This window comes from Diuraphis noxia, unplaced genomic scaffold (assembly GCF_037042655.1).
Source record: "Diuraphis noxia isolate RWA-SAM2 unplaced genomic scaffold, SU_Dnox_SAM2 contig0001, whole genome shotgun sequence".
In the NCBI taxonomy this organism is placed as follows: Eukaryota; Metazoa; Arthropoda; class Insecta; order Hemiptera; family Aphididae; genus Diuraphis; species Diuraphis noxia.
The window spans coordinates 68268304-68291224 of NW_028301711.1; the positions used below are offsets into that span (position 1 = coordinate 68268304).

General features: G+C 40.7%; 4 protein-coding genes across 4 annotated transcripts; 2 read left to right on the top strand and 2 right to left on the bottom strand.

The window, feature by feature from the left end:
* The first annotated feature begins 1202 nt into the window (after positions 1-1202).
* Positions 1203-3548, top strand: LOC149061451 (uncharacterized). The gene is made up of 2 exons (XM_089217210.1): positions 1203-2781; positions 2839-3548. Exons 1-2 carry the CDS (start codon positions 2691-2693, stop codon positions 3546-3548), a joined length of 801 nt encoding a protein of 266 aa, XP_089073336.1. The 5' UTR covers positions 1203-2690.
* A 1189-nt stretch (positions 3549-4737) lies between these two features.
* LOC149061452 (uncharacterized) lies at positions 4738-6009 on the top strand. The gene has a single exon (XM_089214993.1). The coding sequence runs from the start codon at positions 4738-4740 to the stop codon at positions 6007-6009; it is 1272 nt and encodes a 423-aa protein (XP_089071119.1).
* A 109-nt stretch (positions 6010-6118) lies between these two features.
* LOC149061453 (uncharacterized) lies at positions 6119-7078 on the bottom strand. Its single transcript, XM_089217632.1, has 2 exons — positions 6310-7078; positions 6119-6248 (listed from the first exon to the last, which is right to left on the bottom strand). The coding sequence occupies exons 1-2, from the start codon at positions 6913-6915 to the stop codon at positions 6165-6167; spliced, it is 690 nt and encodes a 229-aa protein (XP_089073758.1). The 5' UTR covers positions 6916-7078; the 3' UTR covers positions 6119-6164.
* A 21-nt stretch (positions 7079-7099) lies between these two features.
* Positions 7100-8496, bottom strand: LOC149061454 (uncharacterized). The gene is made up of 4 exons (XM_089217631.1): positions 7628-8496; positions 7460-7558; positions 7310-7399; positions 7100-7255 (listed from the first exon to the last, which is right to left on the bottom strand). The coding sequence occupies exons 1-4, from the start codon at positions 8321-8323 to the stop codon at positions 7184-7186; spliced, it is 957 nt and encodes a 318-aa protein (XP_089073757.1). The 5' UTR covers positions 8324-8496; the 3' UTR covers positions 7100-7183.
* Positions 8497-22921: the final 14425 nt, after the last annotated feature.

Here is a 22921-nt window from a genome sequence, read left to right on the forward strand (position 1 = left end):
ATTTTCTGTATTTCTCCATACTCTACATCACCATATTCCAACGTTAAACCGTGATATAAACGCTTCAGCCAACTGTTTACGCTTCGACTTTTTGCATCTTGTTTTAAAGATGTATGTTTAAATATCCAGTGTTGGTTGGACCATGTTTCAGTATCTACTATAGACATTTCTTTGATAAAGTACTTGTTGTTGACTCCGAGAATGCACTGAACGTCCAAGATAGCCGACGACATGGTGTGACATAAAATGGAATTTTTTAAATAATAATAATTCGTTGTACCGAACGGATTGACTTCTGAACAACCACTGAAACTATTTTTTAACATCGTCCTTATGTATCCATGAATTATGGGAATTGGCAAATCCCACCCACTTGACATATATCTGGTCCCCCTTCTTTCGTACAATTTTTTCAATTAAATAATCATTTGGATAATTGGTTTTAGATAATTCTTCGGTGTAAAAACAGCCGGCTATTGGGCCATCATTATAATCGTGTAACTGATAAGTTGGTGGTATTGTTTTATTTATTTTTACTATTGTAAATATTTCTGTTGACCAATTGGGTAAATACCCTTTTGTGAAAACTCCTTTGTGAATGCTTATTCGAACTTTATCGCCGACATGAAATTTTACTTTTCTATTAGTGATTGTACGTTGTTTCAAAGTAACTAGTGAAGGATTTTCGTCTGCCTGCAATGGTGTCATCCCAATCGTTCTGTGTTTCGCATTGTTGTAATTATTGATTAGGTCAGGTAAAATTGATATCCATTCTTGTGAACCCAGAGCAGTAAATTCTCTATACATGTTTGTTTTTAAAGTTCGATTAAACCTTTCCACAAAACAGGCTTTTGTCGTGGAATATGTGCTATACTTTTTTATATTATGCTTAGTCATTAACATGTCAAACTTTGAATTATAAAATTCTTTGCCATTATCTACCTGCAACAGTTTGGGCGACCTATCTACAAGTATTGTAGACATGGCTTTGGTCACTTCACACCCTGTTTTTGTTTTCAATGGTACGGCCCAGGCGAATTTCGTAAAACAATCAATCACACAGAGAATATAATTATATCCTTTGTTTTTCTTTGAAAGTGGAATCATCTCGACCAAGTCAGCCTGCCACAAATCGTTTTTTCCATACACATTTACTCTTCGCCTCGTATAATTTTTCCTAGCCGGTCTGTGAAGTTCGATAGCTATGTTGCGTTTATACATTTGGTATTTTCCTTGTTATACCAGATTCGTACAGTTCTTCAAAAATAGATAATATTTCGTTTGAAACCCCAGTGTTTCCAGCAGATTGAGAGGCTAAAAGAAGTCGCAACCTATCAACCAGCTCATTTGGGTCATTCCAATATACTAAATCATGTGTTTGTAATTTCACTCCCATTCCCGATGGAAATAGCTTGCGAATAATTTGTGTATATTTTGTACCACCTTTCTTAATTTTTGCACCGTCCTGTGTCAAATGTGCTGAAGTTTGTATTAGTATTTCTTTATATGTATTTAAATCATTATCAGTATATTGCATTGGATATCTGAAACATAATAACTCAACAAGTCCAGGCGTTAGCTGATAAGACGTATCTTTGATAATTATTGCGTTGTTTTTGAATTTTACTTCTTCTTGACCTAACTTGCTTTTTCCATTAGAATATTTTTTTGGACCATATATTTTATCTTTTTCCTCTTCTTCTAATGTACGAAAAATTTCAGACTGGCTATCGGATGCTATATATGGGGTACCTTCAGCTATAATTTCATTATTACCGGCTTCGGAATTTTGTAATTTGTTCAACGGTTCGATTATTGGTTTAAATGTTTGCGTTACATAAGATTGAATATCAGCTTCACCTCTTTTCAATGCTTCAAATTTACGTTTAATGTTTTTCTTGGCAATAACTAATTCGTTCAACACTGCACTTCTGTCTTCCATGGTTGAGAATGAACTACATTGTTTTATACAACGACAAATGTGTCGAAACCGTGTCGATACCGTCCGTTGTCACGTTCACAGTCTTTACTTATCACGACGAAATTAAATCTCCCCCTACTCCAACACAAAGTACAAAACTCTTTAAATTCAGAATAGTTCATATCACCCGAACAGTGTTCCATATAAACGTGTTTTAAATTAGTCTCGTCTTGCTTGAATAATATAATCATGTTGCTATTATCTCGAATAAGTTGTTTGGGTATGCGAGCGAATGATTGTGCTAGATAGAACACGTCGATATTGTTGTGTCTACAACGCGTGTAGTAAGAACGTACGATATTTTGATTTTCACATAAAATATCGTCAAATATAAAAACAGAATCTGGTAATGCTTTTTCTGGTGGGATAACCTCGTCGTTTTCGTGAAAAGTGAATAACTGAACGCCCTCTACATCTTTTAAAATTTCACAAAGCATTTTATATTTAGGTTGATCGAGTGTTTTCGAATATATATAAACGTTGTGAAAACGTATACCATTGATGTTAGTCAATAAAGCATAAATCAAATTTGTCTTGCCGCATCCGGAAGGCCCGACAACTAAAGCACGACAAGTATTCGGTAAAAGCTTCCCATGCCTCGATTGGAGACTCGTAGGCGGGTCGACATTTTCCACTGTGAGTTTTATTTCTTGATCTACAAACTTCATTATAAATACTTGGGTAATCTCTGTAATCTAATCATTACACGATGTCACCCGTTCGAAGAAACAACAAGAATAAAGGCGGAGGTATCGTGAACACTCTTATAAACAAATTACCATTTGAACTTCATTTACCGGGTAATTATAAACCATACAACACACATAACATTCAATATAATCGACTCATAATTTTAGGTTATCAGTACTGCGGCCCAGGTACAAAATTGAAAAAACGATTAGATCGCGGCGATAAAGGTATCAACCCCCTAGACTCGTTGTGTAAAGAACACGATATCGCTTATGATCACAGCAACTCTTTGACTGATCGTCAAAAAGCAGATTATATATTAGAAAACCAGGCTTGGAATAGATTCAAGTCAAAAGACTCTAATTTAAAAGAAAAGGCAGCAGCGTGGTTGGTCACTACTGGCATGAAGGCAAAACGAAAAATGGGTGCTGGATGTGGATTCAACGCAGCAGTCAAGGCAGCTAAAAATGTATTAAAAAAAAATATGAAAGAAAAAAACATGATGAAATTAACAAAAAAATGTTTTGTGGCAGCTAAAAAAATATTTCTTAAAAACAGCAAGAAAGCTCGGGTACCTCGTGTTATACCTTTACCGAAAACTGGAGGAATGTTACCACTGATACCAATTTTTGCCGGTTTATCCGCACTCGGAGCGCTGACGGGGGGTATTGCTAACGTCGTAAAGACCGTTAGCGAATTCAATAGAAATGAACCTACACATTTGGGCAGAGGTTTATACCTCGCCCCTAATAAAGGTGGCTCGTATAAGATCGAGAAAGGTAAAGGACTATATCTCTCTTCACAAGGAGGTAGTTCGTATAAAAGAAAGGGAGTCCATAAATCTGTGAAGAAAACCGTAAAAAGGAAAAAAAACTAATTACTACGTTACCCAAAAGAGCTTTGTACGATTATGAAATTATAAAACACGCGCACATAATGAAAATACCTCATTTCATCGGAGTGTTTTCCAGAGATAGGTTACCTAAACGTCCTAAGCATAAAGAATCGGCTGTTATCAATTTGGACGTTGAAAAAAGTACCGGAACTCATTGGGTAGCGTATAAGAAAATCGGAAAACAAGTAGAATATTACGACAGTTTTGGAAATCTACCACCACCACTGGAACTACAATCGTACCTCAGCGGATGTAAAATACAATATAATTACACTAGGCATCAACGTTATAACACATATAATTGTGGTCATTTGTGTTTGAAATTTTTATCATGTACACGATAACATTAAACGGTAATTCCAGCGAAATGTCTTGTGATATTTTCCCGCCGTTAGAAGTACAAAATACCTCTCAGCTGTGCCTTTTAAGCCTGCAAACACATAATTCTATACCAAACGTAGAACCGGATTGCAATACAATAGGTTTTCACGATTCACTCGGAAAATGTGTGACTGTGACTATACCTACGGGATCGTACGAAATAATTAACTTGGAGTCGATGATTCAAAAACTATTACCGAATCATGTTACTTTGTTTCAACTCAAAGCCGATGGTAGCACATTGAAATGCTCGATGACTTGTAGTCATGATGTTGATTTCACTATTGAACATAATATATCGAAAATATTAGGGTTTGAGAATAAAGTTTATTCCGCCAAGACACTACACGAATCTGAACGGATAGTCAACATAATGAAAGTTAACTGTATAAAAATAGATTGCAATCTAATTTCTGGTTCATTCAGTAATGGTATACCGAGCCAGACTATACACGAGTTTTTCCCTTCTTCGCCGCCTGGACATAAAATCATAGAAGTCCCAAAACATCTAGTTTTCTACCGGCTTAATTCTTCGTCTATAAGTAAAGTGAATATAGTACTAAGAGATCAAGATAATAATTTGATCAATTTAAGAGGGGAGCCAATCACAGTTCGTATACAAATTAAACATTAAAATGGCTATTAAGTTCAACAGCTATATAAAAAGAAATGCTATCAAGAGTCGCTACAGTTCTACTAACAAGATTAATACGTCGAGACGTACGCCGATTGTAAAGAAACTAACAAAGAACAATCTATCATTTCTACGGTCTTTAAAAGTTCTATAATCATGGATGACATGTATTTGGACGTGGCCGGCGGATATGAAGATGAATGCAAAATAACTCAAATGCAGTACCACTCTTTCCTCCCCTATTCTTCAACAGCTTTATCCAATAACGACGAAATTAGAATATCCATTCAAAATATGGACGCTTACACTCTCCCCTGCGAGAGCTATCTCTATATTGAAGGTAAATTAAATATACCAGCAGATATTGCATCATATTCGAACGAAATTAATGCGAACGAAATTAATTTTACAAATAATGGTTTGGCGTTTTTGTTTTCTGAAATCCGGTATGAAATTAACGGTGTTGAAATACAAAAATTAAAATCTCCTGGAATATCATCGAGTCTTAAAGGGTTTTGCTCACACACACCGAATGAATTGAACAATCTAAAAAATGCTGCTTGGGACGTAGAAATGAATGTCAGTGAAAATAAAAATTTCACGTTAAATAACAAATTTGCTGGTTGTATCCCGCTCAAACACTTGTTAGGATTTTGTGAAGATTATAAAAAAATACTACTCAACTGCAACCAACAAATCATTTTAAACAGATCGTCTACGGACTCTGATGCGTTGTACGTTTCCGAGACCACTGCGAATGACAATAAAGAAAAACTCAAAAAAGTAGTGATTGAGCTGAGTAAAATTATTTGGAAGATGCCGGTTATCAGGGTGAGTGACAAAGAAAAAATAAAACTATTAAAAGTATTAGACTCTCGTAAACAACTCTCGTGTGCGTTCAGAAATTGGGACTTGTGCGAATATCCGGTTCTCCCTCAGAACACTTCTCATTCGTGGACGGTTAAATCGAGCAGTTTGCTCGAGAAACCCAGATTTGCATTAATTGGCTTTCAAACAGATCGAAAAAATAATTTATTTAATCCGTCTGGACGATTCGATCACTGTTACCTGAAAAACCTTAAAATACATCTAAATTCTGAAGTGTATCCATACGAAGATTTCCGTTCAGATTTCACAAACAACGTTACGGCCATTTTATATAAAGCATATACAGATTTCCAAAAATCATACTACGATAGAGAATATAGTGAGCCTCTACTGTCAAAAACCATTTTTGAACAATACGTACCAATCATAGTCGTAGATTTATCACGACAAAACGACAACGTAAAATCGTCGACTGTTGATTTACGCATCGAGTTCGAAACAGGCAAAGCCATTCCAGCGAAGACTGCAGCTTATTGTCTCATTTTACACGATCAAATTATAACTTATAACCCTTTTAATGGTGATGTAAGGAAATTGTAAATAGTTTGTAAATAAAAATACTTTTTTTTAAACATCAAGTTGTTTTTTATTATCATCGACCAAAGCCACAATAAAAATGTGAGTTTAAAATATTACATTTTTTTTTTTTTTTTTTATTTATGTACCAAAGTCACAATAAAATATTACATAATTAATTATTTTCCAAAACTCAATCTACGGCTTGCTATTTCCCTTTCACGTGCTACGAATGCTCTTGTCTTAGGTCTGCTGACTTCAGGCTAAAAAAAAAAAATGTTTTTGTTTAGTATAAAATAATATGCAAAAATATGTTTGTATTACCTCAATTTTTGCCGAATAAGATAACCAGCCTCTTGCTAATTGTTTGAGTGCTTTGATTTTCAAATCTGCTATTAAGCAAGTACCTGCGACTGGAATACATTCTTTCAGTTTCCTAACTTCGATGCGGTTCAAATAATCTTCAACATCGGTTATGGCTGTATCTTTAGATAACGGCATTTCCTTTCCGAGAAACATTGAAATCTTACATGCCTGATCCAATGCAGTGGGCCGTGTGTACATTGTTTTCATCTGGATAACTTCTTCAATGGCACCACTTAACTGTAAGATCCTTGCAACATTCCCTTTTGTCAACTGCACATTCTGGTCTTGAAGCAAACATTTGATTGACAGTATGTTGTTGCCGTTGCATTCTTCGATTGACATCAATTTAAACTCCTCTAACAGTAAATGTGATGGTAGTGAAAAATTGATGTCTTTAAGTAATACATTAAGCGATTCATATAAGTCCACACTCATTTTTACACATTGCATGTTACTTGTAATACATACAACACAATTTAACAAAAAATCCGGATCTAGACCTATATTTATAAAAATATTATCGTCCACGAAAAAAGTCGAACAGTCGATAAGTTGACTAGCCATTATGATGGATCAAACGCACAAATTGTCACTTCTTGAAGAGCGGGTTACGACTGACTTGTCCTATGCTCGTGTCACACGTTTTATGCAGTGCTGCCGTGTGGAGCGGGGATTAATCCCTACTCTATCCTTTATGGTGGGGATATGTATAACGAAATGAATAACACACATGTTATGATATAAAGAATATTTATTATCATCATTAATAAGATATTATTAAATAAAAAATTAATTTCGTATTCCTCTGAGTTGATTGAGACTTGTCGTCTGTTTAGTCAAACAAAGATGGTGGGGATGGTGAAAATCTGTTAAAGTAAGTCGGCCCATCGTTCTCGTCAACAGCCTGTAATAAAAATTTATCAATATCCGTTTATCAAGTAAATAATGTGTGTATTACCATAGGTTTGATTTTCCGAATTGGTGCCCTCGTTGGTAAACTCGAACGTGTTGAAAAGTATTCTCGAAACCCCCTGTCCTCGTCAGCACCCTAAAAATAAAATAACGGTTAACTCGAGAAAAATATTTTTTTTTTTAATTTTTAAATTACCCGTGACTGTGATAAATCGTTTTCGTCATGTATAATCGACGGTGACAAAATTGAGTATCTTGGTGGCGATATGTCAACGTTAAAAGCTTCCGTTTTATTCTGTAATAAAAATAAGTAATCATGATACGAAAATTTTAACTATCGAAATATTTAAATAAATTTTCATACATTTATAGAGTTATTCAGCTTTTCCATCCATTTGATTGCCAGCTGTTCAGTTGCGAGTAATTTTATCTGATGTATGAAACTCTGTTTGTTTTTCGGTATATGGCTTGTGATTAATTCGGCATGAATTCCTTTTGTTATTGAAACTACTTCTTCAAGTTTCGCTGATTTATCAACATTAAAATCGGTTTTAAGGTAGTCGGTTATTTGATCGATTTGATTTAAAATAATAGGTCGTGTGATGGCGATTTTCATTGTTATGGTTTCAAGAATTGTGCTCTCTAAATCTTGAATTGTCATAAGATCTCTTCGATTTAATATAGTTCTACATCCGTCTATTTTTTTAGACTCCATGACCAAAACATGCTCTCCCTTATATACCATACTCGTGAGCAATACAAATTCATCTTCCAAAAAAATAATTTTTTTATAACGAACAGTAGTATCCAGAATGTAAGATAAAACATGGCCCATCACTGAGTAAATACGCCTCAAGAAGTCTGGAGAAATATTTACATAGCGCGACGGTGTAATTATTTGCACGACGATATTGAACTCATCTTTTGAATCGAAACCAACGTTTAAAAATTTACGGTTTTCAAAATCGATTGTAAAATTAGTGCAATCGATAAGTTCAGTCGGAGATGTAGGCGCAACATATTTGTACATCCGATTCATTTCACTGATTGATCCACCCATAATAACACTGTTATAAAACTCGCGACTTGACACTGTTAAAACAAAACTAAGACTGAATGTTCATACACTGAATTATTAACTAATTGTTTCGAGTATGGTGAGGATAATAACTTATAGTGGGGAAACGGTTCTGTAGTGGGAGACTATATCAAGTATACCTAATATGAGTGTTTTATATATGTATACCGTGGGTTAGGTCACGTCCGACGGCGGCACCTATGGCGGGGCAGGGAGCGGTGGGATGTGGTGGCGGTGGGATGTGGTGGCGGTGTTATGTGGTGGCGGGGCGGGGAGCGGTGTACCGACGGCGGCACCTATGGCTGGGCAAGGAGCGGTGGGATGTGGTGGCGGTGTGATGTGGTGGCGGGGCGGGGAGCGATGTACCGACGGCGGCACCTATGGCTTGTCAAATGTCAAGGTGCGGTGGGATGTGGTGGCGGTGGGATGTGGTGGCGGTGGGATGTGGTGGCGGTGGCGGTGGCGGTGGCGGTGGCGGTGGCGGTGGGATGTGGTGGCGGTGGCGGTGGCGGTGGCGGTGGGATGTGGTGGCGGTGGCGGTGGTTCCAGTAGTGGCTTTTTTACCCTACTCGAAGCGATTCGTTAGTATATTCGGAAAGCCAGAAAAATTCTCTACAAGCTAAATATGAATCTAGTGTGCACACGGGTTTAGATTGAACAGCAAAAAGCTTGGGAACGGCCAGTGGACCGTATTTCAGACGATCAATCGGTACAGGCGGCCTTAGGTTTTTAATTTTTTTGAAAATGTTCCGGGAGGTGGCGAAGCGATTCGATAGTATATTCGGTAAGCCAGGAAAATTCTCTACAATATAATTATAAATCTAGAGTGCACACGGGTCTCTGTTACACAGCAATAAGCGCGGGAACGGCCAGGGGACCGTATTTCAGACGATCGATCGGTACAGGCGGCCTTCGGTTTTTAATTATTTTGACAAAGTTCCGGGAGGTGACAAAGTGATTCGATAGTATATTCGGAAAGCCAGGAAAATTCACTACAAGTTAAATATGAATCTAGAGTGCACACGGGTTTAGGTTACACAGCAAGAAGCGCGGGAACGGACAGGGGACCGTATTTCAGACGATCGATCGGTACAGGCGGCCTTCGGTTTATAATTTTTTTTTAAATGTTCCGGTAGGTGGCAAAGCGATTCGATAGTATATTCGGAAAGCCAGGAAAATTCTCTACAAGTTAAATATGAATCTAGAGTGCACACGGGTTTAGGTTACACAGCAAGAAGCACGGGAACGGACAGGGGACCGTATTTCAGACGATCGATCGGTACAGGCGGCCTTCGGTTTTTAATTTTTTTGAAAATGTTCCGGAAGATAGCGAAGCGATTCGTTAGTATATTCGGAAAGCCAGGAAAATTCTCTACAAGCTAAATATGAATCTAGAGTGCACACGGGTTTAGGTTACACAGCAAGAAGCGCGGGAACGGACAGGGGACCGTATTTCTGACGATCGATCGGTACAGGCGGCCTTCGGTTTATAATTTTTTTTTAAATGTTCCGGTAGGTGGCAAAGCGATTCGATAGTATATTCGGTAAGCCAGAAAAATTCTCTACAAGTTAAATATGAATCTAGAGTGCACACGGGTTTAGGTTACACAGCAAGAAGCGCGGGAACGGACAGGGGACCGTATTTCAGACGATCGATCGGTACAGGCGGCCTTCGGTTTATAATTTTTTTTTAAATGTTCCGGTAGGTGGCAAAGCGATTCGATAGTATATTCGGAAAGCCAGGAAAATTCTCTACAAGTTAAATATGAATCTAGAGTGCACACGGGTTTAGGTTACACAGCAAGAAGCACGGGAACGGACAGGGGACCGTATTTCAGACGATCGATCGGTACAGGCGGCCTTCGGTTTTTAATTTTTTTGAAAATGTTCCGGAAGATAGCGAAGCGATTCGTTAGTATATTCGGAAAGCCAGAAAAATTCTCTACAAGCTAAATATGAATCTAGTGTGCACACGGGTTTAGATTGAACAGCAAAAAGCTTGGGAACGGCCAGTGGACCGTATTTCAGACGATCAATCGGTACAGGCGGCCTTCGGTTTTTAATTTTTTTTGTAAAATGTTCCGTGAGGTGGCGAAGCGATTCGATAGTATATTCAGAAAGCCAGGAAAATTCTCTACAAGTTAAATATGAATCTAGAGTGCACACGGGTTTAGGTTACACAGCAAAAAGTGCGGGAACGGCCAGTGGACCGTATTTCAGACGATCAATCGGTACAGGCGGCCTTCGGTTTTTAATTTTTTTTTAAATGTTCCTTGAGGTGGCGAAGCGATTCGATAGTATATTCGGAAAGCCAGGAACATTCTCTACAAGTTAAATAAGAATCTAGAGTGCACACGGGTTTAGGTTACACAGCAAGTAGCGCGGGAACGGCCAGTGGACTGTATTTCAGACGATCGATCGGTACAGGCGGCCTTCGGTTTTTAATTTTTTTGAAAATGTTCCGTGAGGTGGCGAAGCGATTCGATAGTATATTCGGAAAGCCAGGAAAATTCTCTACAAGTTAAACATGAATCTAGAGTGCAAACGGGTTTAGGTTACACAGCAAGTAGCGCGGGAACGGCCAGTGGACTGTATTTCAGACGATCGATCGGTACAGGCGGCCTTCGGTTTTTAATTTTTTTGAAAATGTTCCAGGAGATCGCGAAGCGATATTCGATAGTATATTTCGAAAGCCAGGAAAATTTTCTACAAGTTAAATATGAATCTAGAGTGCACACATGTTTAGGTTACACAGCAAAAAGTGCGGGAACGGCCAGTGAACCGTATTTCAGACGATCGATCGGTACAAGTGGAAGTTTGGTTTTAAATATTTTTGAAAATGTTCCGGGAGGTGTCGAAGCGATTCGATAGTATATTCGGACAGCCAGGAAAATTCTCTACAAGTTAAATATGAATCTAGTGTGCACACGGGTTTAGGTTACACAGCAAGAAGCGCGGGAACGGACAGGGGACCGTATTTCAGACGATCGATCGGTACAGGCGGCCTTCGGTTTATAATTTTTTTTTAAATGTTCCGGTAGGTGGCAAAGCGATTCGATAGTATATTCGGAAAGCCAGGAAAATTCTCTACAAGTTAAATATGAATCTAGAGTGCACACGGGTTTAGGTTACACAGCAAGAAGCGCGGGAACGGACAGGGGACCGTATTTCAGACGATCGATCGGTACAGGCGGCCTTCGGTTTTTAATTTTATTGAAAATGTTCCGGTAGGCGGCAAAGCGATTCGATAGTATATTCGGAAAGCCAGGAAAATTCTCTACAAGTTAAATATGAATTTAGAGTGCACACGGGTTTAGGTTACACAGCAAGAAGCGCGGGAACGGACAGGGGACCGTATTTCAGACGATCGATCGGTACAGGCGGCCTTCGGTTTTTAATTTTTTTGAAAATGTTCCGGAAGATAGCGAAGCGATTCGTTAGTATATTCGGAAAGCCAGAAAAATTCTCTACAAGCTAAATATGAATCTAGAGTGCACACGGGTTTAGGTTACACATCAAGAAGCGCGGGAACGGACAGGGGACCGTATTTCAGACGATCGATCGGTACAGGCGGCCTTCGGTTTATAATTTTTTTTTAAATGTTCCGGTAGGTGGCAAAGCGATTCGATAGTATATTCGGAAAGCCAGGAAAATTCTCTACAAGTTAAATATGAATCTAGAGTGCACACGGGTTTAGGTTACACAGCAAGAAGCGCGGGAACGGACAGGGGACCGTATTTCAGACGATCGATCGGTACTGGCGGCCTTCGGTTTTTAATTATTTTGACAAAGTTCCGGAAGGTGACAAAGTGATTCGATAGTATATTCGGAAAGCCAGGAAAATTCTCTACAAGTTAAATATGAATCTAGAGTGCACACGGGTTTAGGTTGAACAGCAATAAGCGCGGCAACGGACAGGGTACCGTATTTCAGACGATCGATCGGTACAGGCGGCCTTCGGTATTTAATTTTTTTGAAAATGTTCCGGGAGGTGGCGAAGCGATTCGATAGTATATTCGGTAAGCCAGGAAAATTCTCTACAATATAATTATAAATCTAGAGTGCACACGGGTCTCTGTTACACAGCAATAAGCGCGGGAACGGCTAGGGGACCGTATTTCAGACGATCGATCGGTACAGGCGGCCTTCGGTTTATAATTTTTTTTTAAATGTTCCGGTAGGTGGCAAAGCGATTCGATAGTATATTCGGAAAGCCAGGAAAATTCTCTACAAGTTAAATATGAATCTAGAGTGCACACGGGTTTAGGTTACACAGCAAGAAGCACGGGAACGGACAGGGGACCGTATTTCAGACGATCGATCGGTACAGGCGGCCTTCGGTTTTTAATTTTTTTGAAAATGTTCCGGAAGATAGCGAAGCGATTCGTTAGTATATTCGGAAAGCCAGGAAAATTCTCTACAAGCTAAATATGAATCTAGAGTGCACACGGGTTTAGGTTACACAGCAATAAGCGCGGGAACGGCCAGGGGACCGTATTTCAGACGATCGATCGGTACAGGCGGCCTTCGGTTTTTAATTATTTTGACAAAGTTCCGGGAGGTGACAAAGTGATTCGATAGTATATTCGGAAAGCCAGGAAAATTCTCTACAAGTTAAATATGAATCTAGAGTGCACACGGGTTTAGGTTACACAGCAAGAAGCGCGGGAACGGACAGGGGACCGTATTTCAGACGATCGATCGGTACAGGCGGCCTTCGGTTTATAATTTTTTTTTAAATGTTCCGGTAGGTGGCAAAGCGATTCGATAGTATATTCGGTAAGCCAGGAAAATTCTCTACAAGTTAAATATGAATCTAGAGTGCACACGGGTTTAGGTTACACAGCAAGAAGCACGGGAACGGACAGGGGACCGTATTTCAGACGATCGATCGGTACAGGCGGCCTTCGGTTTTTAATTTTTTTGAAAATGTTCCAGGAGATCGCGAAGCGATATTCGATAGTATATTTCGAAAGCCAGGAAAATTTTCTACAAGTTAAATATGAATCTAGAGTGCACACGGGTTTAGGTTACACAGCAAAAAGTGCGGGAACGGCCAGTGAACCGTATTTCAGACGATCAATCGGTACAGGCGGCCTTCGGTTTTTAATTTTTTTGAAAATGTTCCGGAAGATAGGGAAGCGATTCGTTAGTATATTCGGAAAGCCAGAAAAATTCTCTACAAGTTAAATATGAATCTAGAGTGCACACGGGTTTAGGTTGAACAGCAATAAGCGCGGCAACGGCCAGGGGACCGTATTTCAGACGATCGATCGGTACAAGTGGAGGTTTGGTTTTAAATATTTTTGAAAATGTTCCGGGAGGTGTCGAAGCGATTCGATAGTATATTCGGTAAGCCAGGAAAATTCTCTACAATTTAATTATAAATCTAGAGTGCACACGGGTCTCTGTTACACAGCAATAAGCGCGGGAACGGCCAGGGGACCGTATTTCAGACGATCGATCGGTACAGGCGGCCTTCGGTTTTTAATTATTTTGACAAAGTTCCGGGAGGTGACAAAGTGATTCGATAGTATATTCGGAAAGCCAGGAAAATTCTCTACAAGTTAAATATGAATCTAGAGTGCACACGGGTTTAGGTTACACAGCAAGAAGCGCGGGAACGGACAGGGGACCGTATTTCAGACGATCGATCGGTACAGGCGGCCTTCGGTTTATAATTTTTTTTTAAATGTTCCGGTAGGTGGCAAAGCGATTCGATAGTATATTCGGAAAGCCAGGAAAATTCTCTACAAGTTAAATATGAATCTAGAGTGCACACGGGTTTAGGTTACACAGCAAGAAGCACGGGAACGGACAGGGGACCGTATTTCAGACGATCGATCGGTACAGGCGGCCTTCGGTTTTTAATTTTTTTGAAAATGTTCCGGAAGATAGCGAAGCGATTCGTTAGTATATTCGAAAAGCCAGAAAAATTCTCTACAAGCTAAATATGAATCTAGTGTGCACACGGGTTTAGATTGAACAGCAAAAAGCTTGGGAACGGCCAGTGGACCGTATTTCAGACGATCAATCGGTACAGGCGGCCTTAGGTTTTTAATTTTTTTGAAAATGTTCCGGGAGGTGGCGAAGCGATTCGATAGTATATTCGGTAAGCCAGGAAAATTCTCTACAATATAATTATAAATCTAGAGTGCACACGGGTCTCTGTTACACAACAATAAGCGCGGGAACGGCCAGGGGACCGTATTTCAGACGATCGATCGGTACAGGCGGCCTTCGGTTTTTAATTATTTTGACAAAGTTCCGGGAGGTGACAAAGTGATTCGATAGTATATTCGGAAAGCCAGGAAAATTCTCTACAAGTTAAATATGAATCTAGAGTGCACACGGGTTTAGGTTACACAGCAAGAAGCGCGGGAACGGACAGGGGACCGTATTTCAGACGATCGATCGGTACAGGCGGCCTTCGGTTTATAATTTTTTTTTAAATGTTCCGGTAGGTGGCAAAGCGATTCGATAGTATATTCGGAAAGCCAGGAAAATTCTCTACAAGTTAAATATGAATCTAGAGTGCACACGGGTTTAGGTTACACAGCAAGAAGCACGGGAACGGACAGGGGACCGTATTTCAGACGATCGATCGGTACAGGCGGCCTTCGGTTTTTAATTTTTTTGAAAATGTTCCGGAAGATAGCGAAGCGATTCGTTAGTATATTCGGAAAGCCAGGAAAATTCTCTACAAGCTAAATATGAATCTAGAGTGCACACGGGTTTAGGTTACACAGCAAGAAGCGCGGGAACGGACAGGGGACCGTATTTCTGACGATCGATCGGTACAGGCGGCCTTCGGTTTATAATTTTTTTTTAAATGTTCCGGTAGGTGGCAAAGCGATTCGATAGTATATTCGGTAAGCCAGAAAAATTCTCTACAAGTTAAATATGAATCTAGAGTGCACACGGGTTTAGGTTACACAGCAAGAAGCGCGGGAACGGACAGGGGACCGTATTTCAGACGATCGATCGGTACAGGCGGCCTTCGGTTTATAATTTTTTTTTAAATGTTCCGGTAGGTGGCAAAGCGATTCGATAGTATATTCGGAAAGCCAGGAAAATTCTCTACAAGTTAAATATGAATCTAGAGTGCACACGGGTTTAGGTTACACAGCAAGAAGCACGGGAACGGACAGGGGACCGTATTTCAGACGATCGATCGGTACAGGCGGCCTTCGGTTTTTAATTTTTTTGAAAATGTTCCGGAAGATAGCGAAGCGATTCGTTAGTACATTCGGAAAGCCAGAAAAATTCTCTACAAGCTAAATATGAATCTAGTGTGCACACGGGTTTAGATTGAACAGCAAAAAGCTTGGGAACGGCCAGTGGACCGTATTTCAGACGATCAATCGGTACAGGCGGCCTTAGGTTTTTAATTTTTTTGAAAATGTTCCGGGAGGTGGCGAAGCGATTCGATAGTATATTCGGTAAGCCAGGAAAATTCTCTACAATATAATTATAAATCTAGAGTGCACACGGGTCTCTGTTACACAGCAATAAGCGCGGGAACGGCCAGGGGACCGTATTTCAGACGATCGATCGGTACAGGCGGCCTTCGGTTTTTAATTATTTTGACAAAGTTCCGGGAGGTGACAAAGTGATTCGATAGTATATTCGGAAAGCCAGGAAAATTCTCTACAAGTTAAATATGAATCTAAAGTGCACACTGGTTTAGATTACACAGCAAGTAGCGCGGGAACGGCCAGTGGACCGTATTTCAGACGATCGATCGGTACAGGCGGCCTTCGGTTTTTAATTTTTTTGAAAATGTTCCGGAAGATAGCGAAGCGATTCGTTAGTATATTCGGAAAGCCAGAAAAATTCTCTACAAGCTAAATATGAATCTAGAGTGCACACGGGTTTAGGTTACACAGCAAGAAGCGCGGGAACGGCCAGTGGACCGTATTTCAGACGATCAATCGGTACAGGCGGCCTTCGGTTTTTAATTTTTTTTAAAATGTTCCTTGAGGTGGCGAAGCGATTCGATAGTATATTCGGAAAGCCAGGAACATTCTCTACAAGTTAAATAAGAATCTAGAGTGCACACGGGTTTAGGTTACACAGCAAGTAGCGCGGGAACGGCCAGTGGACTGTATTTCAGACGATCGATCGGTACAGGCGGCCTTCGGTTTTTAATTTTTTTGAAAATGTTCCGTGAGGTGGCGAAGCGATTCGATAGTATATTCGGAAAGCCAGGAAAATTCTCTACAAGTTAAACATGAATCTAGAGTGCAAACGGGTTTAGGTTACACAGCAAGTAGCGCGGGAACGGCCAGTGGACTGTATTTCAGACGATCGATCGGTACAGGCGGCCTTCGGTTTTTAATTTTTTTGAAAATGTTCCAGGAGATCGCGAAGCGATATTCGATAGTATATTTCGAAAGCCAGGAAAATTTTCTACAAGTTAAATATGAATCTAGAGTGCACACATGTTTAGGTTACACAGCAAAAAGTGCGGGAACGGCCAGTGAACCGTATTTCAGACGATCGAACGGTACAAGTGGAGGTTTGGTTTTAAATATTTTTGAAAATGTTCCGGGAGGTGTCGAAGCGATTCGATAGTATATTCGGACAGCCAGGAAAATTCTCTACAAGTTAAATATGAATCTAGTGTGCACACGGGTTTAGATTGAACAGCAAAAAGCTTGGGAACGGCCAGTGGACCGTATTTCAGACGATCAATCGGTACAGGCGGCCTTCGGTTTATAATTTTTTTTAAAATGTTCCGGTAGGTGGCAAAGTGATTCGATAGTATATTCGGAAAGCCAGAAAAATTCTCTACAAGCTAAATATGAATCTAGAGTGCACACGGGTCTCTGTTACACAGCAAGTAGCGCGGGAACGGCCAGTGGACTGTATTTCAGACGATCGATCGGTACAGGCGGCCTTCGGTTTTTAATTTTTTTGAAAATGTTCCGTGAGGTGGCGAAGCGATTCGATAGTATATTCGGAAAGCCAGGAAAATTCTCTACAAGTTAAACATGAATCTAGAGTGCAAACGGGTTTAGGTTACACAGCAAGTAGCGCGGGAACGGCCAGTGGACTGTATTTCAGACGATCGATCGGTACAGGCGGCCTTCGGTTTTTAATTTTTTTGAAAATGTTCCAGGAGATCGCGAAGCGATATTCGATAGTATATTTCGAAAGCCAGGAAAATTTTCTACAAGTTAAATATGAATCTAGAGTGCACACGGGTTTAGGTTACACAGCAAAAAGTGCGGGAACGGCCAGTGAACCGTATTTCAGACGATCAATCGGTACAGGCGGCCTTCGGTTTTTAATTTTTTTGAAAATGTTCCGGAAGATAGGGAAGCGATTCGTTAGTATATTCGGAAAGCCAGAAAAATTCTCTACAAGTTAAATATGAATCTAGAGTGCACACGGGTTTAGGTTGAACAGCAATAAGCGCGGCAACGGCCAGGGGACCGTATTTCAGACGATCGATCGGTACAAGTGGAGGTTTGGTTTTAAATATTTTTGAAAATGTTCCGGGAGGTGTCGAAGCGATTCGATAGTATATTCGGTAAGCCAGGAAAATTCTCTACAATTTAATTATAAATCTAGAGTGCACACGGGTCTCTGTTACACAGCAATAAGCGCGGGAACGGCCAGGGGACCGTATTTCAGACGATCGATCGGTACAGGCGGCCTTCGGTTTTTAATTATTTTGACAAAGTTCCGGGAGGTGCAAAGTGATTCGATAGTATATTCGGAAATCCAGGAAAATTCTCTACAAGTTAAATATGAATCTAGAGTGCACACGGGTTTAGGTTACACAGCAAGAAGCGCGGGAACGGACAGGGGACCGTATTTCAGACGATCGATCGGTACAGGCGGCCTTCGGTTTATAATTTTTTTTTAAATGTTCCGGTAGGTGGCAAAGCGATTCGATAGTATATTCGGAAAGCCAGGAAAATTCTCTACAAGTTAAATATGAATCTAGAGTGCACACGGGTTTAGGTTACACAGCAAGAAGCACGGGAACGGACAGGGGACCGTATTTCAGACGATCGATCGGTACAGGCGGCCTTCGGTTTTTAATTTTTTTGAAAATGTTCCGGAAGATAGCGAAGCGATTCGTTAGAATATTCGGAAAGCCAGGAAAATTCTCTACAAGCTAAATATGAATCTAGAGTGCACACGGGTTTAGGTTACACAGCAAGAAGCGCGGGAACGGACAGGGGACCGTATTTCTGACGATCGATCGGTACAGGCGGCCTTCGGTTTATAATTTTTTTTTAGATGTTCCGGTAGGTGGCAAAGCGATTCGATAGTATATTCGGTAAGCCAGAAAAATTCTCTACAAGTTAAATATGAATCTAGAGTGCACACGGGTTTAGGTTACACAGCAAGAAGCGCGGGAACGGACAGGGGACCGTATTTCAGACGATCGATCGGTACAGGCGGCCTTCGGTTTATAATTTTTTTTTAAATGTTCCGGTAGGTGGCAAAGCGATTCGATAGTATATTCGGAAAGCCAGGAAAATTCTCTACAAGTTAAATATGAATCTAGAGTGCACACGGGTTTAGGTTACACAGCAAGAAGCACGGGAACGGACAGGGGACCGTATTTCAGACGATCGATCGGTACAGGCGGCCTTCGGTTTTTAATTTTTTTGAAAATGTTCCGGAAGATAGCGAAGCGATTCGTTAGTACATTCGGAAAGCCAGAAAAATTCTCTACAAGCTAAATATGAATCTAGTGTGCACACGGGTTTAGATTGAACAGCAAAAAGCTTGGGAACGGCCAGTGGACCGTATTTCAGACGATCAATCGGTACAGGCGGCCTTAGGTTTTTAATTTTTTTGAAAATGTTCCGGGAGGTGGCGAAGCGATTCGATAGTATATTCGGTAAGCCAGGAAAATTCTCTACAATATAATTATAAATCTAGAGTGCACACGGGTCTCTGTTACACAGCAATAAGCGCGGGAACGGCCAGGGGACCGTATTTCAGACGATCGATCGGTACAGGCGGCCTTCGGTTTTTAATTATTTTGACAAAGTTCCGGGAGGTGACAAAGTGATTCGATAGTATATTCGGAAAGCCAGGAAAATTCTCTACAAGTTAAATATGAATCTAAAGTGCACACTGGTTTAGATTACACAGCAAGTAGCGCGGGAACGGCTAGTGGACCGTATTTCAGACGATCGATCGGTACAGGCGGCCTTCGGTTTTTAATTTTTTTGAAAATGTTCCGGAAGATAGCGAAGCGATTCGTTAGTATATTCGGAAAGCCAGAAAAATTCTCTACAAGCTAAATATGAATCTAGAGTGCACACGGGTTTAGGTTACACAGCAAGAAGCGCGGGAACGGCCAGTGGACCGTATTTCAGACGATCAATCGGTACAGGCGGCCTTCGGTTTTTAATTTTTTTTAAAATGTTCCTTGAGGTGGCGAAGCGATTCGATAGTATATTCGGAAAGCCAGGAACATTCTCTACAAGTTAAATAAGAATCTAGAGTGCACACGGGTTTAGGTTACACAGCAAGTAGCGCGGGAACGGCCAGTGGACTGTATTTCAGACGATCGATCGGTACAGGCGGCCTTCGGTTTTTAATTTTTTTGAAAATGTTCCGTGAGGTGGCGAAGCGATTCGATAGTATATTCGGAAATCCAGGAAAATTCTCTACAAGTTAAACATGAATCTAGAGTGCAAACAGGTTTAGGTTACACAGCAAGTAGCGCGGGAACGGCCAGTGGACTGTATTTCAGACGATCGATCGGTACAGGCGGCCTTCGGTTTTTAATTTTTTTGAAAATGTTCCAGGAGATCGCGAAGCGATATTCGATAGTATATTTCGAAAGCCAGGAAAATTTTCTACAAGTTAAATATGAATCTAGAGTGCACACATGTTTAGGTTACACAGCAAAAAGTGCGGGAACGGCCAGTGAACCGTATTTCAGACGATCGATCGGTACAAGTGGAGGTTTGGTTTTAAATATTTTTGAAAATGTTCCGGGAGGTGTCGAAGCGATTCGATAGTATATTCGGACAGCCAGGAAAATTCTCTACAAGTTAAATATGAATCTAGTGTGCACACGGGTTTAGATTGAACAGCAAAAAGCTTGGGAACGGCCAGTGGACCGTATTTCAGACGATCAATCGGTACAGGCGGCCTTCGGTTTATAATTTTTTTTAAAATGTTCCGGTAGGTGGCAAAGTGATTCGATAGTATATTCGGAAAGCCAGAAAAATTCTCTACAAGCTAAATATGAATCTAGAGTGCACACGGGTCTCTGTTACACAGCAAGTAGCGCGGGAACGGCCAGTGGACTGTATTTCAGACGATCGATCGGTACAGGCGGCCTTCGGTTTTTAATTTTTTTGAAAATGTTCCGTGAGGTGGCGAAGCGATTCGATAGTATATTCGGAAAGCCAGGAAAATTCTCTACAAGTTAAACATGAATCTAGAGTGCAAACGGGTTTAGGTTACACAGCAAGTAGCGCGGGAACGGCCAGTGGACTGTATTTCAGACGATCGATCGGTACAGGCGGCCTTCGGTTTTTAATTTTTTTGAAAATGTTCCAGGAGATCGCGAAGCGATATTCGATAGTATATTTCGAAAGCCAGGAAAATTTTCTACAAGTTAAATATGAATCTAGAGTGCACACGGGTTTAGGTTACACAGCAAAAAGTGCGGGAACGGCCAGTGAACCGTATTTCAGACGATCAATCGGTACAGGCGGCCTTCGGTTTTTAATTTTTTTGAAAATGTTCCGGAAGATAGGGAAGCGATTCGTTAGTATATTCGGAAAGCCAGAAAAATTCTCTACAAGTTAAATATGAATCTAGAGTGCACACGGGTTTAGGTTGAACAGCAATAAGCGCGGCAACGGCCAGGGGACCGTATTTCAGACGATCGATCGGTACAAGTGGAGGTTTGGTTTTAAATATTTTTGAAAATGTTCCGGGAGGTGTCGAAGCGATTCGATAGTATATTCGGTAAGCCAGGAAAATTCTCTACAATTTAATTATAAATCTAGAGTGCACACGGGTCTCTGTTACACAGCAATAAGCGCGGGAACGGCCAGGGGACCGTATTTCAGACGATCGATCGGTACAGGCGGCCTTCGGTTTTTAATTATTTTGACAAAGTTCCGGGAGGTGCAAAGTGATTCGATAGTATATTCGGAAAGCCAGGAAAATTCTCTACAAGTTAAATATGAATCTAGAGTGCACACGGGTTTAGGTTACACAGCAAGAAGCGCGGGAACGGACAGGGGACCGTATTTCAGACGATCGATCGGTACAGGCGGCCTTCGGTTTATAATTTTTTTTTAAATGTTCCGGTAGGTGGCAAAGCGATTCGATAGTATATTCGGAAAGCCAGGAAAATTCTCTACAAGTTAAATATGAATCTAGAGTGCACACGGGTTTAGGTTACACAGCAAGAAGCACGGGAACGGACAGGGGACCGTATTTCAGACGATCGATCGGTACAGGCGGCCTTCGGTTTTTAATTTTTTTAAAAATGTTCCGGAAGATAGCGAAGCGATTCGTTAGTATATTCGGAAAGCCAGGAAAATTCTCTACAAGCTAAATATGAATCTAGAGTGCACACGGGTTTAGGTTACACAGCAAGAAGCGCGGGAACGGACAGGGGACCGTATTTCTGACGATCGATCGGTACAGGCGGCCTTCGGTTTATAATTTTTTTTTAAATGTTCCGGTAGGTGGCAAAGCGATTCGATAGTATATTCGGTAAGCCAGAAAAATTCTCTACAAGTTAAATATGAATCTAGAGTGCACACGGGTTTAGGTTACACAGCAAGAAGCGCGGGAACGGACAGGGGACCGTATTTCAGACGATCGATCGGTACAGGCGGCCTTCGGTTTATAATTTTTTTTTAAATGTTCCGGTAGGTGGCAAAGCGATTCGATAGTATATTCGGAAAGCCAGGAAAATTCTCTACAAGTTAAATATGAATCTAGAGTGCACACGGGTTTAGGTTACACAGCAAGAAGCACGGGAACGGACAGGGGACCGTATTTCAGACGATCGATCGGTACAGGCGGCCTTCGGTTTTTAATTTTTTTGAAAATGTTCCGGAAGATAGCGAAGCGATTCGTTAGTACATTCGGAAAGCCAGAAAAATTCTCTACAAGCTAAATATGAATCTAGTGTGCACACGGGTTTAGATTGAACAGCAAAAAGCTTGGGAACGGCCAGTGGACCGTATTTCAGACGATCAATCGGTACAGGCGGCCTTAGGTTTTTAATTTTTTTGAAAATGTTCCGGGAGGTGGCGAAGCGATTCGATAGTATATTCGGTAAGCCAGGAAAATTCTCTACAATATAATTATAAATCTAGAGTGCACACGGGTCTCTGTTACACAGCAATAAGCGCGGGAACGGCCAGGGGACCGTATTTCAGACGATCGATCGGTACAGGCGGCCTTCGGTTTTTAATTATTTTGACAAAGTTCCGGGAGGTGACAAAGTGATTCGATAGTATATTCGGAAAGCCAGGAAAATTCTCTACAAGTTAAATATGAATCTAAAGTGCACACTGGTTTAGATTACACAGCAAGTAGCGCGGGAACGGCCAGTGGACCGTA

Coding starts and splice junctions, on each gene's coding strand:
- LOC149061451 (XM_089217210.1), top strand. CDS start 2,691: ATGTCACCCGTTCGAAGAAACAACAAGAATAAAGGCGGAGGTATCGTG. Junction 2,782..2,838: donor ATTTGAACTTCATTTACCGG/GTAATTATAAAC, acceptor TCATAATTTTAG/GTTATCAGTACTGCGGCCCA.
- LOC149061452 (XM_089214993.1), top strand. CDS start 4,738: ATGGATGACATGTATTTGGACGTGGCCGGCGGATATGAAGATGAATGC.
- LOC149061453 (XM_089217632.1), bottom strand. CDS start 6,915: ATGGCTAGTCAACTTATCGACTGTTCGACTTTTTTCGTGGACGATAAT. Junction 6,249..6,309: donor CTTATTCGGCAAAAATTGAG/GTAATACAAACA, acceptor TTTTTTTTTTAG/CCTGAAGTCAGCAGACCTAA.
- LOC149061454 (XM_089217631.1), bottom strand. CDS start 8,323: ATGGGTGGATCAATCAGTGAAATGAATCGGATGTACAAATATGTTGCG. Junction 7,559..7,627: donor AGCTGAATAACTCTATAAAT/GTATGAAAATTT, acceptor TTTTTATTACAG/AATAAAACGGAAGCTTTTAA. Junction 7,400..7,459: donor ACGATTTATCACAGTCACGG/GTAATTTAAAAA, acceptor TTTTATTTTTAG/GGTGCTGACGAGGACAGGGG.